Source organism: Myotis myotis, unplaced genomic scaffold, assembly GCF_014108235.1.
Source record: "Myotis myotis isolate mMyoMyo1 unplaced genomic scaffold, mMyoMyo1.p scaffold_m19_p_3, whole genome shotgun sequence".
Classification (NCBI taxonomy): Eukaryota; Metazoa; Chordata; class Mammalia; order Chiroptera; family Vespertilionidae; genus Myotis; species Myotis myotis.
In genome coordinates, this window is record NW_023416335.1 from 191035154 (window position 1) to 191053016 (window position 17863).

General features: G+C 40.1%; 1 protein-coding gene and 1 long non-coding RNA gene across 4 annotated transcripts in view; one reads left to right on the plus strand and one right to left on the minus strand.

Moving 5' to 3' along the window:
* The window catches only part of LOC118651278 (PZP alpha-2-macroglobulin like), a 50243-nt gene that overhangs the window by 12553 nt on the left and 19827 nt on the right, over positions 1–17863 (plus strand). The window contains exons 8-17 of the mRNA XM_036300273.1: positions 950–1061; positions 1370–1484; positions 1853–1962; positions 2776–2937; positions 3991–4218; positions 4685–4748; positions 7171–7313; positions 7855–8004; positions 15688–15873; positions 16235–16346. Of these exons, the coding sequence (XP_036156166.1) occupies positions 950–1061; positions 1370–1484; positions 1853–1962; positions 2776–2937; positions 3991–4218; positions 4685–4748; positions 7171–7313; positions 7855–8004; positions 15688–15873; positions 16235–16346 (1382 nt within the window). The remainder of the gene's footprint in view (positions 1–949; positions 1062–1369; positions 1485–1852; positions 1963–2775; positions 2938–3990; positions 4219–4684; positions 4749–7170; positions 7314–7854; positions 8005–15687; positions 15874–16234; positions 16347–17863) is intronic.
* The window catches only part of LOC118651279, a 32962-nt gene continuing 19638 nt past the window's right edge, over positions 4540–17863 (minus strand). Inside the window, exons 2-4 of one of the 3 annotated variants that reach the window (XR_004966159.1) lie at positions 16258–16331; positions 8499–8575; positions 4540–8069 (exon numbers count right to left, since the gene is read on the minus strand). This is a non-coding gene — a long non-coding RNA (uncharacterized LOC118651279). The remainder of the gene's footprint in view (positions 8070–8498; positions 8576–16257; positions 16332–17863) is intronic. The other 2 variants (XR_004966161.1, XR_004966160.1) reach the window with 2 other exon arrangements.

Consider the following 17863-nt stretch of genomic DNA (forward strand, 5'->3'; position numbering starts at 1 on the left):
GCCAATTTTGTTTCATTGATTCCTCCCCCTACAGTTTTTTTCCTAATATTTTTAAATAAGCCATGGGAAATCTATAAATAGCTCAAAGTTTTAAAAATCTAGACCCTCCTTTTGTCCCATGGTGTTAGCTTATGGAAAACAATAGGTCAATTGGCCTATAAATGTCCCACTTGTTGCATTTGCCTTATTGGTCCTTCATGGTACATTGATTGGTAAATTAATTACATGGTAATTAATTTACTCTCTCCTTTGGCCAGTTTTAAGAGAATATTTTGAGTGCTTTGCATAGGTCCTCTTGGTGCAGTAAAGGAACAAATTTTTAAACACTGAAATAATCTCTCTCCATTTCTAATTTTTTGAGGAATTTTCATACAGTTTTTCATAGAGGTTGCTCTGATTATATTTTTTACTTGAAGTTATATTGCAGGCATTTGCAAATGGAAAAGCTAAACTGGTGACCCCCCCCAAAAAAACATCAATTATTCCATTTGTATTTAAAATATAGAGAAATAATTAAGTATAGAGTGCACACATAAAAAACTTTATATGGCCCATGCTTGGTTTTTTTAGGCTTTCTGTCTCTCTTATCTATCTATCTATCTATCTATCATCTATCTATCTCTGTGTGTGCTATGTTTGCTTATTACTTATTCTATTCATCACAGATTTTTTAAATTTGTTATAAAGAGCAAGATTTGATTTTATGACAAAATAAAAAGAATAATAAAAATGAAAACATAAAATTATCCCAAGGCAATTTGGATGTGCATTGAAGTAAAGTTTCAAATGCCTTACTGGGTAATATCTTTATAGAGACATTTTCCAGACATGTTCCTACTTGATATGAGTCTAAAATAATAAAGTTGTTATTAGAAAATAATTACTCTGTGCTGGGCTGTTAGTGAAAATGTAGATACCTTCAGTTCCTGATTTATTTCTTATGTGACAGATACACCTATGGGAAACCTGTGCCAGGACGTGCAACCGTGCGCATGTGCCGAAAATTATTTCATTCTTTTTATTGTCCAAAGAAAGAGTTCTGTGAGGAATTCAGTCACCAGGTTAGTATGCAGTGTTCTCTCTGTGTACTATTGTTGACAACCATTGAGCTACCCCATTTTACTAACGGGCATCAGAATAAGCTGATCTTAAAATATTCACCACCAAAGATGAAATCCCTATTAACAGTCAACAAAATTCTCATTTTGAGGACCAATCATAGAGATTGTAAATCAAATATGAATATTAAATTCCTAAAGGTTGATTAATATGTTTAACCCCAAAAATTCTTGATACCAGAAAGGAAATAGTAGATTTAGTGACTATTGGTCTGAATCTGTGTGACATTTATCAATTTTTGTATTTGCAGCTCAACAGCAATGGCTGCATCACCCAACAAGTAAACACAAACTCGTTCCAACTTAAGAATGCGGGTTATGAAATGGAACTTACAGTGGAAGCCACGATTAGAGAAGAGGGAACAGGTTTGAGAATTAACTTAATTTGGGAGGTAAAGCAATAAATATTGATTTGTTTCCCGTAACAAAATAAAAGTCATAACAAATGTAGGAAAATAATTTTTTAAATATATTTTTATTGATTTCAGAGAGGGAGAGAGAGATAGAAACATCAACGATGAAAGAGAATCATTGATCGGCTACCTCTTGCACGCCCCCTACTAGGGATCGAATCCACAACCTGGGCACGTGCCCTTGACTGGAATTGAACCTGGGACCTTTCAGTTCACAGGCCGACGCTCTATCCACTGAGCCAAACCAGCTAGGGTGGAAATAAATTTTAGAGCCAAAGTAACTTCTAAGAATACTTACTCTTTCCTACCTATATTTTTCAGACCTAGAGTTCACTGGAAGTGGGACCAGTAAAATCACAAACGTTGTAACCAGAGTCGAGTTTGTGAAAGTGGATTCACACTTTCGAAGAGGAATACCCTTCTTTGGTCAGGTAGAGTGTATTGCAATTTAGAGGTAAATGAAGTGTCCAGTTGTTCCTAGGTCAAGGACACACTGATGTAATCCAAACCTAGTTAGTATTAGCAAATAATTAATATGACCCAAGTCATTGAACAAAACCAAAGTAGATAGTTTCCTTTGTAATATCACTGATAAAATACATGAACATACACTACAGTATTAAGAGAATCAGAGTACTGTTTCTTTTTTGAATATGTGACTAATAAAGATGTTTAATGTAATATAAGTTAGTTATTACATCAAGCCCCTTAGCCCACCCATTTTACAATAAATAAATATATTTCTGCCATTATCCAGCCAGCATCAGAATTTTAAGACAGTTTCTCACAAATGACTCTCAATTTATGGCTGTCAATTTCTTGTTCTGTTTAAAATAAGTGAATAACTTATTTTATTTTTAAATATTGGAATTATAATAGTGTGCAGTTTATGACTTATTATTGTATGATTTTCATATTTCGGGTACATACTTTAAGATAATACAATAAATAAATAATATTGATTTTATTCATATTTACAATTAATTTTAGCAGTTTTATACTTACTGAATTTTTCTAAAAAAAAAAAAAAAACCCCACACATTCTTGTGCAGATTTGTTTCAGAAAATGAAAATTAAGATGAGGATCCAAATGCAAAGAAACAGTTTTGTAATCAATATGAAAGAGTTGTTTCTTATTCTTTGGTTTTTGTTTTTAAGTCATGGGAGCAAAGCAGTCTGTTCCCATGAGTTCTACCTTCTCTCAGTATTCTCCACATAACTTAACAATTACTTTTCTTCTGTAGGTGCTCCTGGTAGATGGGAAAAATGTGCCCATTCCCAATAAACTCGTTTTCATCTCCGCACTTGAAGCCAATTATCTTTTCAATGCAACTACCAATGAGCAGGGTCTTGCACAGTTTTCAATCGATACTACCAATATGTTGACTAACCACCTTTTTATTACAGTAAGTATGAAAGAAAAGAAACCTGAGAACAAAGAGAACCTTGGTAAAACAGTCATTTATTCAGAAGTGAAGAAGGACACAGGCTGTATTTAAGAGAGAGAAATAAGAAGCTGTGCAATTTGGGAATAAACTTGGGTATATAAAAATGTCATTGGAAATAATAAAGACATTAGAAAAGATATTGTAGAAGTCCCTGAGAATTATTTTTAAGGAAGGGGTAAGAGAAGGGAGGGATGGGAGACATCTATAATACTGTCAACAATAAAATAAAAATTTTAAAATTGTTCTTAAAATTTATGTATTATCTAAATATCTCACTGGATTTTTTTCCTCAACAATATCAGTTCTTCAATGGGGGATTCATGTAATTTGTTTTTCCATGTCTACTTAGATATTTTTAAAATGATCAGAACCCCCCACATACACACACTCACACATATTTATATATTGCTTAATAAAGAGGATAAAAAAAAATCTATAAAGCCCTGGTTGGGTAGCTCTGTTGGTTAGAGCATCATTCTGATACACCAAGGTTGTGGGTTCAATCTCTAGTCAGGGCACATACAAGAATCAATCAATGAATGCATAAAAAAAGTGGAACAAATGATCTCTCTCACCCTCTCTCTCAATAATCACAAGAGGCATAGATGCTAATTTTCTGAGGATTATTTATTTTGAGACTCCTGTGTAATAGGAGATTTTGTTAATATATATAATGTGATTTTAGTTAAACCAACTTAAAAGAGACTCCTATTAAAGATTTTTAGCTTTTTAACTGGACCATTATTGTTCCCCTGGCTCTGAGCTGCACAAGAGTCAAATGAGTAATAAGTTGGCAGAATCAGGACAAAGGAGATAAATATGTAGATTATTTTCTTTTAATCTGTGCAAATTAAGAGATTGACAATATGTTTAGTTGGCAGTCAGCAAGAACAAGAGAAATGCAAAATATATTTTAGAGTAGAAAACACAAAATTGAAACTTCATTTTGGTGGGAAGCTAAAGTGAAGACCTTCAAGACAATATTGATTCTTTGTTCTTCTGTTTTATCAGGCCTACCATGAGAAAGGTGACATGTGTTACAGGATTGCGTTTCTGCAAGAAGAACACCGGGCTGCTCAGCACACTGCAAGACATGTTTTCTCCTTAAGTGGAAGTTTCATTGACTTGGAGCCTGTGGTTGGTACCCTGCCCTGTGACCAAACACAGACTATCAGGGCACACTATATACTCAAGGTGCCAGCCCCTGGGGAACTGAAGGAGTTCGTTTTCTATTACCTGGTAAGAGTAAAGCCACAGATATATTTGGAGTTTATCAGTAGACAGAGTGGTGAATGGGGCCAGGAATGTAAAAAGTATTTGTGCACTACTATCTTGCTTTCTCATCCAGGTTCCCTTGATTCTTGATTTTCATGAGGTTGATTCTCTCTAGCAGACTCAACAATCAAAAGTCAGTTATGTGGCCCAGCCAGTGTGGCTCAGTGGTTGAGCATCAACCTATGAACCAGGAGGTCATGGTTCAATTCCTGGTCACAGCACATGCCAGGGTTGCAAGCTCAATCCCCAGAGGGGGACATGCAGGAGGCAGCTGATTAATGATTCTTTCTCATCATTGATGTTTCTATCTCTCTCTCCCTCGCCCTTCCTCTCTGAAACTAATTTAAAAAAAAAAAATAGGTTATGTGGAGAATTAGGTGTTGAAAACAGTGTCAGCAAAGTTCTTTTCTCTGCTGATTTTTCATTTCAGATCATGGCTAAGGGAGGCATCGTCAGATCAGGAACACATGCTCTGCCTGTAGAGCCAGGAGACAGTGAGTATCTTCCAATCAGTCTCCCCGTTTCCTTGCCAACACATCCACCCTTACTCAGTGACAGTTCACAAATGGGGAAATCATTTCCATTATCCCTTTACACTAAGAAAGGGAACAAAAGCCCTAGTGGGTTTGGCTCAGTGGATAGAGCCTCGGCCTGCGGACCAAGGTACATGCCCTTGACTGGAATCGAACCTGGGACCCTTCAGTCCGCAGGCCAACGCTCTATCCACTGAGCCAAACCAGTTAGGGCGCTTTCTTCTATTTTTAACCCTAACAACAAATGTACATTGACCATCTTTAATCTTAGAATTGCAAAGAAGAAGAGAGTCAAGTATCATGGAGGGGGACGTTATTTTTTGTGCAGTCTCTGAGCTAGGCTCTTTATGAGGATGCATATTGTGCTGCGGGCATGAAATTGAGTACTTCACCCATTAACTTGAGTGTACTTCATGAATAAGTTAGGAGAAAGGAAACCAGTATTATTTTCTATTCTAATTAAATCTATATCAAGGTTTAAATCACTGAAACAAGAACCCATGAACATTCCTGTAATTAATCTAAACAAAGGCAAGTATTTCACCAAACTCCACACAACCCCAGTGCTAAACTTAACAATGCTTAGGATTTGTTCCAAGTCTATGATTTTTCTTTACTTTTATGGTTTCTTTCCTTACCAGGCTGTTTTTAATATCAAAACAACATTCAAGAAGGTTTAATTTAAAATAAGCTATTAATCAGCACTTTCAATAATTGTTTGAAATAAACATTAAAGAATGCTGCAGTTTTGAATATCATTTTCCACAATATTTATGTAGAGATCGATACAGCGATCTGGACCCTCTTGCTTGCAAGGTTCCCCTTCACTCCATCTTGTTGCCTGTTTTTCTACTTTCTTTTAACAATGAAGCATGTAACACACTTACAGAAAGAGGTGTGTCTAAAAACACTATTTATCTATTTTTTTCTGATATTTTAATTTGTGCATAATTCATAAAAGAAATAATCTCTGACTAGTAATATAAAGAAAACTCCATTAATTATTTACTTAATGAACACATCACAAAAAATGTATTGAAACTAACTGAAGCAATAATTGAAAGTATTTCTCTATATAAGTAGTTAAATCACAATTATTTAGAATAAAACTGTTTTAATCACACATCATAATTACACTATTAATTGCCAATTTGTTCTCCACTAAAGAGCTACTGAGAACTCTTTACTGTGTTAGATTAAGAAGAAGAAAAAAAAACTTATTTCACGAGTTTTCAAGCTTTTGAATTACTTAAGTTTAGCTTACTTATATAATTCTTTTTTATATGCTATTTTGCATAGTGTTTTAATATCAGGATACAAATTATTAATTTCAGAACTATTTCAAAATCTGTTTGAAATTCAGAATTCAGGTTTTTAATAATGAAGCCTTCACAATTTTCATTACTAAAAGGTTACTTTCCTTCCAAAGCTTTCTTTCTCTGCCAAAACATTACAAAAAGGTTATTCTTCCAAAGTTTCCTCTGCCAAAACATTACTAAGAGGTTATTTTTCCCTCCAAAACTTTCTCTGCCAAAAAAAAAAAAGAGAAAGTTATGTACCATAACTTCTCGTTCCATGTTTATAATATTTCAATCTATTCTTACCTTGTATGGTTAGCTCAAGATAGCAAATACAAGGGTTGAAATTTCCCTCTTTTTAGAGGGGAACTTACTCTTTTTAGAATTATAAGCTGAAACTTGATCTCTCCAATGGTACAAAAACATGAATGCCATAGTACTGCCTTTCTGGTCCCCAAGAAGTTGGGGAAAGGGGAAATAGAGCAGTTGTTAAATAGGGATAGAGTTTCAATTTGCAAGATGGAAAAGATCTGGAGATCTGTTTCATAGCAATGTGAATGTACTTAGCACCACTAACGCATTCTTTAAAAATGATTAAATTTTGTTGTCTTCTCGTCACAACAACAAAAAAGGCATATATTTGAAAAAATTTTAAACTCTATGATTATATCTTACAAATTACAGCTCTGTCTTTAAATGGAAAATCATCACTTGTCTGAAATCTAAAAGAAATGGTTGCTATTCATCACGAAATAAATTTCTTATTCTTAATTTTTAAATGAGTCCATCAGGCTTTAATTAAATGTGTATATATATCAGCAGAATACTTTTGAGCAGATTTAAGTTTTTTTAGGCATAAATAAGGTATAAAATCAGGTAAAGATAAGCGTGAATGTAAGGAACTTGAACTTATTCTACAATGGAAGTGGTGAAAGGAGACATTAGCCTATTAATTTTTACCCCTTCACTAGAATGGCATTAAAGAGGTTAAGCCATTGAATGCATAGGCACAGTTCTAAGTTGGATAAGACCTAGTAACAGCGTCCTGACCTATGACCATTTTGTCTCATTCTCCTCATGCCCAGTGAAAGGCAGCTTTTCCTTAGACTTCCCTGTGAAGTCAGACATTGCTCCCATTGCACGATTGTTCATCTTTACCATTTTCCCAAATGGAGAAGTTATTGGAGATTCACAGAGTTTTGAGATTGAAAACTGTCTAGCCAACAAGGTGAGTGTCTTTAGCAAAAAAATCACAAGAACAGAAATGGTATCATAGGTACTGCCTATTTAACCTCAGGGAGGGGAAAAAATGAACCCAGAAAAGTAAAAGGAGTTGTCCAAAAGTTTCCAGGCAGCTAGCACAATAATTTTCCAAGTCCACAAAATTGCTTCCACATAAAACGTACCCTAACTTTGTATCCATGGTGCCCAATTCCACTGATCCAATTGTGTGAGGTATGTAAGACGCTGTGCCTCAAACGTTTCAAAAACTTGAAGAACAAATAGAAAACTGTATTATGAATCAGAGGTAATGATGCGCCTCTACTAGTAAAATTAAGCAAGGCATCTATCCCTTATGACCCTGCGTTGCCTCCTTAGGGCAACACAGCCTTTCAAACAGCAAAGGCAAGATGATAAAAGAGGTTCCTTCCTGTCTGATGCTTCCCAGCGTAGTCATTAAAGCTAAATGTCAGGATGACCCAGAAATGTGGTCACTGCAGGATGACACAAGCAGAAGTGCAGGATGACTGTTCCTTCATGTCTCGCAGGTGGATTTGAGCTTCAACCCAGCAGTAAGTCTTCCAGCCTCGCAGGCCCACCTGCGAGTCACAGCTTCTCCTCAGTCGCTCTGTGCCCTCCGCGCAGTGGACCAAAGCGTGCACCTCCTGAGGTCTGAGGCAGAGCTCTCCCCGTCCTCGGTGAGTTCCCTCAGCCTCAGGGGTTAGAAAGGGCTGCATGAGGTGCTCAGAGCAAAGAGAAGGCCCTGTTGAGAGCAAAATGCAAGAATATAATAAAAATATTTACCATTTGTCTAATATTATATAGTATCTCAAGCTCTCCCACACATTTTTCTCATTTCCAGCATCCCAGAGAGTAAGCAACAGCCCTATTTTATGATGTAAAAACTAAGGTTTGTAGCCCTTGCCGGTATGGCTCAGTAGATAGAGCATGGGCCTGCAGACTGAAGGATCCCGGGTTTGATTCCTGTCAAGGGCACATGCCCAGGTTGCAGGCTCAGGCCCCAGTAGGAGGCCTGCAAGAAGCTGCCAATCAATGATTCTCTCTCATTGATGTTTCTATTTCTCTCCTTCCCCCTTCCTCTCTGAAATCAATAAAAATATATACTTTTAAAAAAGAATGTTTTTTTAAAAAGCACTGAGGTTTGTAACAGTTGAGACTTGTGCCAGCTTACCCAGAAGTGACATGGCTGAGATGTCATTCTGAAACTGCCCGCAAACTTCAATCTCCTCCTTGACATAACTTCCATTCCTATAAAGAATCAAACCTAAACCTGTTAACTCATGATTTACAATAATCTTAATGAAAGCTAACTTTTGTTAAGATTTAATACTTATATAGGTCATGCCAAAAAAAGAAAATAAATTAATAAATTGCTTAAGTAAAATCATTGTTGGCCAAAAATAAAACAAATTAAATCATTTTTGGTCACTGGAGTAATTAATTTTATAAAATTAATACAAGCACGTCACAAAACTTTCAATGGACCTAACAGTGTATGTCTCTAGAGTACTTGGGATCTGTAAAAGTGGTAATAAATGATTCACAAATTATTTTCAATTAAAAAAGAACATGACCTATCACACCATTGTCAGGAATGATGATTCACAGACTAAAATTTTAAGTCTCTCCTTTTTTCTAGAATTATATAATTCATGGTGGTAATATTTGGAGTGTCATGCTGATTTATTGCTGTTATCGTCAGCAGCAGCAGCACACAGTGTACTGGGTCTGTTGTAGGAGCTAGGGAAATACCAGTAAACATATCACAATCCTTGTCCTTATAGAGCAGTGACTTGAGAAAGACTATAATAAAAGGTTTACATGGCTCAGAAAAATAAAAGGTGAAATACTGGTTAATAATTGGTAATAGGAAAAAATATTTTCAAACAGGGTTTTCTAAGAGAAATCAATCAGCAAAAAGGGAAAATTCAGAGGCTACTTTTCTAACCTATATGTAGAACTAAATTACTCATATTTTGAATTTTTCAGTATAAGTCAATTAAATTATATGTTACTAGAGGCCCGGTGCACAAAAATTTGTGCACTCAGGGATGGGAGGTCCCTCAGCCTGGCCTGTGCCCTCTTGCAATCTGGGACCCCTCTGAGGATGTCCACCTGCTGGCTTAGGCCCGGTCCCTGGGGGATCAGGCCCAAGCTGGCAGTCAGACATCCCTCTGGCAGCCCGGCAGCCCGCGGGGGATGTCCACTTGCCAGCAGGAAGTAGGCCTATGCTGTAGTCAGACATACTTAGTGCTGCTGAGGAGGCGGGAGAGGCTCCCACCACCACCGCTGTACTGTCAGCCGTCAGCCTGGCTTATGGCTGAGCAGAGCTCCCCCTGTAGGAGTTCACTGACCACCAGGAGGCAGCTCCTGCATTGAGCGACCAGTCATTCCCAGTTGTTCTGCTGTTAGGGTCAGTTTGCATATTACCCTTTTATTATATAGAATAGAGGCCTGGTGCATGGGTGGGGGCCAGCTGGTTTGCCCTGAATGGTATCCCAGATCAGGGTGGGGGTCCCACTGGGTTGCCTGGTCAGCCTGGGTGAGGGGCTAATGGCTGTCTGCAGCTGGTCACACCTCCTTCAGGGTGGGGGTTCCCACTGGGTTGCCTGGTCAGCCTGGGTGAGGGGCTGATGGCTGTTTGCAGGCTGGACAGCCCCCCCCCAGTGGGGACCCTCCTCTCATGGAGGTTTGGCCAGCCTGGGTGAGGGGCTGATGGCTGTTTTCAGGCTGGCCACACCCGCTTTAGAGTGGAGGGTCCCCACTGGGGTGCCTAGCCAGTCTGAGTGAGGGGCTGAGGGCCATTTTAAGGCTAAGAAAGCTCCCTCCCCACCCCACCCCCAACTAAGAAAGCTCCTAGCTTCTCTTTTTTTCTTTTTTTATTCTGGGATTTATTTACCTTCTATAATTGAAACTTTGTTGCTTTGAGTTGAGCTCAGAGCCGGGCCTCCATGGACAGGAGGGAAGCTGGGCTTCCTCCATCACCAGGGGCAGCCCACTCCTGCTCGCCCCAGCTCCATGGCCACGGCCAGCTGAAAGCAGGTATCTGGGGTTTATTTAGCTTCTATAATTGAAACTTTGTTGCTTTCAGTGGAGCTCAGAGCCAGGCCGCAGCAGGCAGGAAGCTTGGCTTCTTCCATCACTGGAGCAAGCAAGCCTCCTGCTCACTCCAGCTCCGTGGCTGCCGGCCGCCATCTTGGTTGGGTTAATTTGCATATAGTCACTCTGATTGGCTGGTGGGCATGGCTTAAGGCATAGTGAAGGTATGGTCAATTTGCATGTTTGTCTTTTATTAGTGTAGACTAGAGGCCCCGTGCACAAAATTCGTGCACTGGGGGGTGGGGTTTCCTCAGCCCAGCCTGCCCTTCTCACAGTCTGGGAGCCCTCAGTGGATGTCCTACTGATGGCCACAGTCTGGCAGCAGAGGTTCGGAGCAGGCATCCCCTGTGTGTGTGTGTGTGTGTGTGTGTGTGTGTGTGTGTGTGTCTGCTGGGGGCCTGCCCAGCTTGGAGGCTTGGAGCAGGAGCCCCTCTGTGTTGATCTCTCAGGCTCCTGGCCTCCACTGCATGTTGTACTCTCCCTTCAGCTATGGCCAGGATGGGGGTGCTGCTTGCAAACCAGGCTTTCCTGCTCCCGAATCGCCATGGCGACTGGGGAGCAGGCCCAGCTTGGAGCTGCCCGCAGGTTGGGCTTGCTCTCCTGCTCCGGGATCCCCATGGTGACCAGGGAGCAGGCCCAGCTGGAGGCTGCCCACAGGCCGGGCTTTCCTGCTCCCGTTTCAGGCCCAGCTTGGGGCTGCCCACAGGCCAGGCTTGCTTTCCTGCTCCCGGATGACCATGGCAACTGGGGAGCAGGGAAAGTTTGGGGCTGCCCGCAGGCCAGGCTTGCTTTCCTGCTCCCGGATCAGGCCCAACTGGGGGCTGCCTATAGGCCGCACTTTTCTACTTACCGATGGCCGGATCACCACAGCGACCCAGGACCCAGCGGCACTTTCCTGCTCTCCAATAGTCATAGGGTCCCAGCTGGGGGCAGGGCTTAGCAGTGCGGGGCTTAGGCAGCACGGCGGTCCCGGCTGGAGGCTCAGGTGGCACACAGGGGTCCCAGCTGGGGGTGGGGCTTATGCCCCGCTGCCCAGGGCTGCACATGGGGCCCGGATGGCAGCTCGCGCTGTCCCGCCCTGCCTGTAGTATAGGGTAGAGGCCTGGTGCATGGGTGGGGGCCTGCTGCTTTGCCCTGAAAATGTCCCAGATCAGGGTGGGGGGTCCCACTTGGGTGCCTGGCCAGCCTGGATGACGGGCTGATAGCTGTTTGCAGCCGGTCACACCCCTTCAGGGTGGGGGTTCCCACTGGGGTGCCTGGCCAGTCTGGGTGAGGGCCTGAGAGCCGTTTTCAAGCTGGAGGGCAACTTAAGCTCCCAGCCTCTCCTTTTTTTCTTTTTGTTTTATCCTGGGATTTATTTACCTTCTATAGCTGTCAATGGAGCTGAGAGCCGGCTCCAGCTCTGAGGGCTAAAAGCAGGTTTCTGGGTCTGTTTGGCTTCTATAATTGAAACTCTGTAGCCATCACAGCAGCTCTAAGCTCTGAGGCCGAAGCTGGCTGAAAGCAGGTTTCTGGGTCTGTTTGGCTTCTATAATTGAAACTCTGTTGCCATCACTGCAGCTCTAAGCTCTGAGGCCAAAGCTGGCTGAAAGCAGGTCTCTGGAGCTTGTTTAGCTTCTATAATTGCAACATAGTTGCTTAGAGTGCAGCTCAGAGGCTGGCAGCGGTAGGCGGGGAACGTTGGCTTCCTCCGTCACTGGAGCAAGCAAGTCTCCTGTTCACTTCAGCTGCCTGGCTGCCGGCCGCCATCTTGGTTGGCAATTAATTTGCATATTCTGCTGATTAGCCAATGGGAAGGGTGTCGGGGTTATGGTCAATTTGCATGTTTCTCTTTTATTAGATAGGATTGGATTTATCATTGTCAAAAAGTTATTGATGGCAAATTTTATAGCTTTCATTGCCTCAGGCATCAATATTTAAAAGGATCAATTAACTTGCCTGTTTGGGGAAGTATTGGTAAGTATTAATGTTGGAAGATAAATCAGTAATATTGCAGCTTCTTTTGGGTTTTATTCTAGTTTCTACTTCTCAAACTTCAATTGTGTGTATAAAATTTTTAAACTGTGAGATGGTTATGTCAAGGATTATGATCCTGTTTTTAATCAACAAAATTAACATTCTTCAGAATGGAAAGTATAATCAAAATTCTTCTCAACCTTTGTATTTTATTAATAGGTCAAAATATCTCCTCAAAATAAATAAATACATACATACATACATAATTTTTAAAATCTCCTCATAGCATAATAATTATTACACAGAAGACAATGACTATATTTCTCTATTTGAGTTAGAAGAGGGCGTTAAGGAGTTAACCTGAACAACAGAATTTTCTCTGGGTACTTTTTTTGGAGACATGTCTTGTTTTTTTACATTCCCTATTTATGGTAGTCTATTCTAAGCTCTTTTTTTTCCAGTTTGTATTGAAGGAATTTCATCTGCTCCTCAATATTTTATGTCTACCCTATTCTGTTTAATCATATAATTTTAAAAAAATATTTTTATCGATTTCAGAGAGGAAGGGAGAGGGAGAGAGAGATAGAAACATCAATGATGAGAGAGAATCATGAATTGGCTGCCTCCTGCACATCCCCTACTGGGGATCAAGCCCACAACCTGGGCATGTGCCCTTGACCAGAATCAAACCGGGGACCCTTCAGTCCACAGTCCACTAAGTCAAACCTGCTAAGGTTAGTCATATAAATTTAACAATTGTTCCAGTTGCATAACAAAGCCTTGAGTGTTATGGAAGTAGGAAAGAATTATAAACAAAATGGAAGGTTTGGGTTCTTGAAGTTATACAAATCTTTAAGCTCACTTGTTTTGAAAATGGCCTGGAAAACATTGGTTGAGCTCATATAACGTAGAGAGTGCATGCTCATATAGAGAATATATGCTCATTTGTGTACTTACTTGGCTCTTCTACTCAAGAACAAAGATTATTGTGTTGGTTATCTCCTAATGCATAACAATTATCCCCCAAACTTAGTGTCTTAAAACAATAAACATTTATTATCACTTTCTGTGGATTAGGAATCCAGAGTGACTTAACTCAGTGGCACTAGCTTGGGAGCTCATGCGATTGCAGTCAGCATGTTGGAAGGGCTTTAGTTATCTGAAGACTTGGTTGAGGTTGGAAAATCGACTGTCAAGATGTGTTTCTCCTCCAGTTGTCAGGAAGCATTAGTTCCTCACCACACAGACTTCTCCACGGGACTGCCTGACTGTCCTCATAACTTGACAGGTGATTTCCTTCAAACAAGTGACTCAAAAGAGAGAAGCTAAAGCTGCAATATCTTTTATGACCTAGCCCTGGAACTCATACACCATCATTTCCACAAAATCTTCTTAGTTGTAGATGTCAGCCCTACCCATTATGGGAGGAACCACACAAAAGCATGAATATTAGAAGGCAGAGATTATTGGGGGTAATTTGGGAGGCTCTCTTCACAGTTTACCCTCAGACTCCCTGTGATTCATGATCTTCCCGCATGCAAAATACACTCACTTTTCTCCCTTAAATTCTCATTCCCAAATAGTAACAACTTAAAAACTGAACCACATCATTTAACTTGGTTTTAGGTGCATATGATATCCCTTAGGTATAGTTCCTCAAGTACAGTTTCTCTAGCTATAACGACCTTTAACTAAAATGTACAAAGTTATTTACCCCCTCCCACACACACACACCCAGCATATAATGGTGAAAAGTGGCATATTGACACTCCTGAGGGTTTCTTTTTCTTTTCCTATTTTTTAAATTAAATTTATTGGGGTAACATTAGCTAATAACATTATATAAATTTCAGATGTACAACTTTATACTATGGCATCTGTATACTCTATTTTGTGCTCAGTACCCAAAGTCTAGTCTCCTTTTGTCAACTTGTGATTGATCCCTTTACCCAATTCATTCTCCTCCCACCCTCCTTCCCCTCTGATAACCATAATTCTGTTGTCTGTATCTATGAGTTTTAGATTTTTTGTTGGTTTATATGTTTGTTTTGTTTGCTCATTTGCTGCTATTTTTTTTATATCTTAAGACTAGAGCCTGATGTACAAAATTCGTGCACAGGTAGGTCCCTAGGCCTGGCCAGCAATCAGAGCCAATCTATGCGGTGACTGGCGGGGCAATCTGGATGCCCCCACTGGCACCCGCCTTGGCTGGCCTAGGGCCTGCGGGCTGGGGGAAGCTCCTGTGTTGAGCGTCTGCCCCCTGGTGGTCAGTGCACATCATAGTGACCGGTCATTCCACTGATCCTTCCACTGTTCAGTCGATTTTCATAGTAGGCTTTTATTATATAGGATATGAGTGAAATCATACAGTTCTTGTCCTTTTTCACCTGATTTATTTCATTTAGTATAATACTCTCAAGATCTATCCATGTTGTCACAACATTTCATGTTTTCATGTTTTTTATGGCTGAGTAGAATTCCATGGCATATATGTACCACATCTTCTTTCAAAGGACTCTGTCATCAATCATCTGCGAAAGGGCACACCTGTTTTTTTTAAAAGGGCAGGGGGAGCAGGAGGCACACAGGAGTTACTGGTCCATAGCAATTCTGAGATCCAGCCAAGCAAATGTTGCAAATTATTTGATATGACTCGGTCTTACTCTAGACCAGGAATAAATATCCAGGCCTCTTAGTTCCATTCTGTAGGTTCTGGGTTCTTTCCTCTGTCATCCTTCTTGTTCCTAAAAGTGACCTGTGTTTACAATTGTGTAGACAGTGTTCTATTGATTATAGATGATATGTAGTCACTGATGTACCTGTGTGGTTCTATCTAAGAACAAAGCTCAATAGAAATAGAAGTTTATAGATGACAATAGTTCTTACCTAAATTTCTCAGAGCATTGATTAGTCATCCAACACAGAAGCAAGTTAGATCTCCTTCCCATATTTGGTCTAGTTTTATTTCTAAACTTTACAGTGAAGTTTTTATTAGTCCTTGGTAACTTAAGATTCTATTATTCCATGGAACTATTTTCCTAAGTAGATTTTACATTTTTAGAACAAAAAACACTGTTAAGGAGGTGGAGAGGGAACAGATGAGATAAATGGTGACGGGGAAAATAAAGTAAAATTCTTTAAAAAAAAAATACACCATTCAAAATACACAAAATTTTTAACCTCTCTAAGGTACCAATAGCATGAAGGTACTCAAGAAAGGGATAATTATCATACTTTTCTCAGTTTACTGTATATTTCAAAACAAGAGCAAGCAAGTTCTGTCTTTAATTTCTCTACTGTTACAGGTATATAATCTGCTACCTGTAAAGGATCTCACTTATTTCCCTCAAAATTTGGACCAGGAGGAGGAAGAACAAGCAAACTGTCGTTATACTCGTTCTACTCCTCCTATTGGTGGAAGCTTCTCTATTCCCTCAGTTAATTACTATATTAATTATGATGAAGAAGAAGATATGTATAGCTTCTTAAAGGTAAATTCCTTACTACTTACTAAGGTACTAGCTTATGAAAGTTTGAATGTTAGTATATATATGTATATATATATATATATATATATATATATATATCTTTAAATAAAACTTTATATATATATCAATAATTGAATAAATTGTTTAACCTGACATTTCATTGAGATATTTTTAGTTATATTTAGATATTTGAAAAAGATGCCCAATTACACAATTCTAAAAAATCATAAAGTACTATAATTTTACCATCCTATATTTCTTGAGTGTGTATATGTCCATGGAATTAATATAATGTTAAGGGCATTGGAATTAATAAGTTAATTCTAAGGAAAAAGTATTTCATGCAGTCTAATCGTTTTTACAGGGTATGGGATTAAAGGTACTCACCAACTCTAAAATACAAAAACAGAGGTCATGTACAATGAGACATGTACTAGCTGCTGCACCACCACCAGGAATGCCTGGACCATATGGAGGTAAAAAAAAAAAAAAAAAAAAAAAAAGAAGTTGCTTTTAATTTCCTGTCACATCCAGCAATATTACTTTGTAAAAAATAAAAAAGGTAAAATGAGATACATAATGTAGCCTTATTTTATTTACACATAGAGAAACAAGGGTTCTGATAAGATGCTTCTTGCTGAGATCATTTAGCTGGTAAATGACATGGCCTGAATTGACTGGAGTTGTTCGTTGAGTCAGATGCTTTAGGGTGCAGAATCATATGAAATTCAAGATTCTACTGTATATAAGAGAGGAAAAACAAAATTTATAATGGAAAAGGAGAATGATTCTAATTATAGAATCAAAAAAGGCATTCATAAATATGCTATATATAAAAGACTAGAAAGGAAGAGAAAGGTCTCACTGGTGAAAAAAACAACAGTGTAAACATTGCAGAAATATCTAATAATCCAAGGCCAGAAAACGCCAAAATAAAACATCAAAAATAAAGCAGCCCTTTTCTAGGAACTTCAATTTCCCTTTAAAACATCTGTCCAATCCCAGGTACATGTACAGCCTATTATCCAACCTTTTTTCATCTCTTTCTCAAGGTATTCTGGCTATCCCTTTCTCCAAAATACCCCTTGATGTCTATCCTATCTAATAATAGACAAATAGGGTAATTAACTGTACCTCCACTATGCTTCACATCGGCTAATCAGGGCTATATGCAAATTAACTGCCAACCAAGATGGCGGCCGGCAGCCAAGCAGCTGAAGCGAACATGAGGCTTGCTTGCTCCAGTGATGGAGGAAGCCAAGGTTCCCCACCTTCCATGGCCAGGCTCTGAGCTCCTGAAGCAACAGCTCCAAAAGCAACTATGTTTCAATTATAGAAGCTAAATAAACCCCAGATACCTGCTTTCAGCCAGCCACAGCCTAAGAGCTGGAGCCGGCTCTCAGCTCCAGTGACAGCTATAGAAGGTAAATAAATCCCAGAATAAAAAGAAAAAGAAAAACAGGAGAGGCTGGGAGCTTCAGTCACCTGCCAGCCTGAAAACGGCCCTCAGCCCCTCACCCAGACTGGCCAGGCACCCCAGTGGGGACCCCCACCCTGAAGGGGGTGTAACCAGCTGCAAACAGCCATCAGCCCCTCACCCAGGCTGGCCAGGCACCCCAGTGGGGACCCCCACCCTGATCCAGGACACCCTTCAGGGCAAACCAGCCTGCCCCCACCCGTGCACCAGCCCTCTATCCTATATAGTAAAAGGGTAATATGCAAACTGACCCTAACAGCAGAAAGACTGGGCATGACTGGTCACTATGATACACACTGACCACCAGGGGGCAGACACTCAATGCAGGAGCTGCCCTCTGGTCGTCAGTGCACTCCCACATTGGGGAGCTCTGCTCAGCCACAAGCCAGGCTGATGGCTGCCAGTACAGCAGTGGTGGTGGGAGCCTCTCCTGCCTCCTCAGCAGCGCTAAGGATGTCCGACTGCAAGCTTAGGCCTGCTCCCCGCTGGCAAGTGGACATCCCCGGAGGGCTGCCG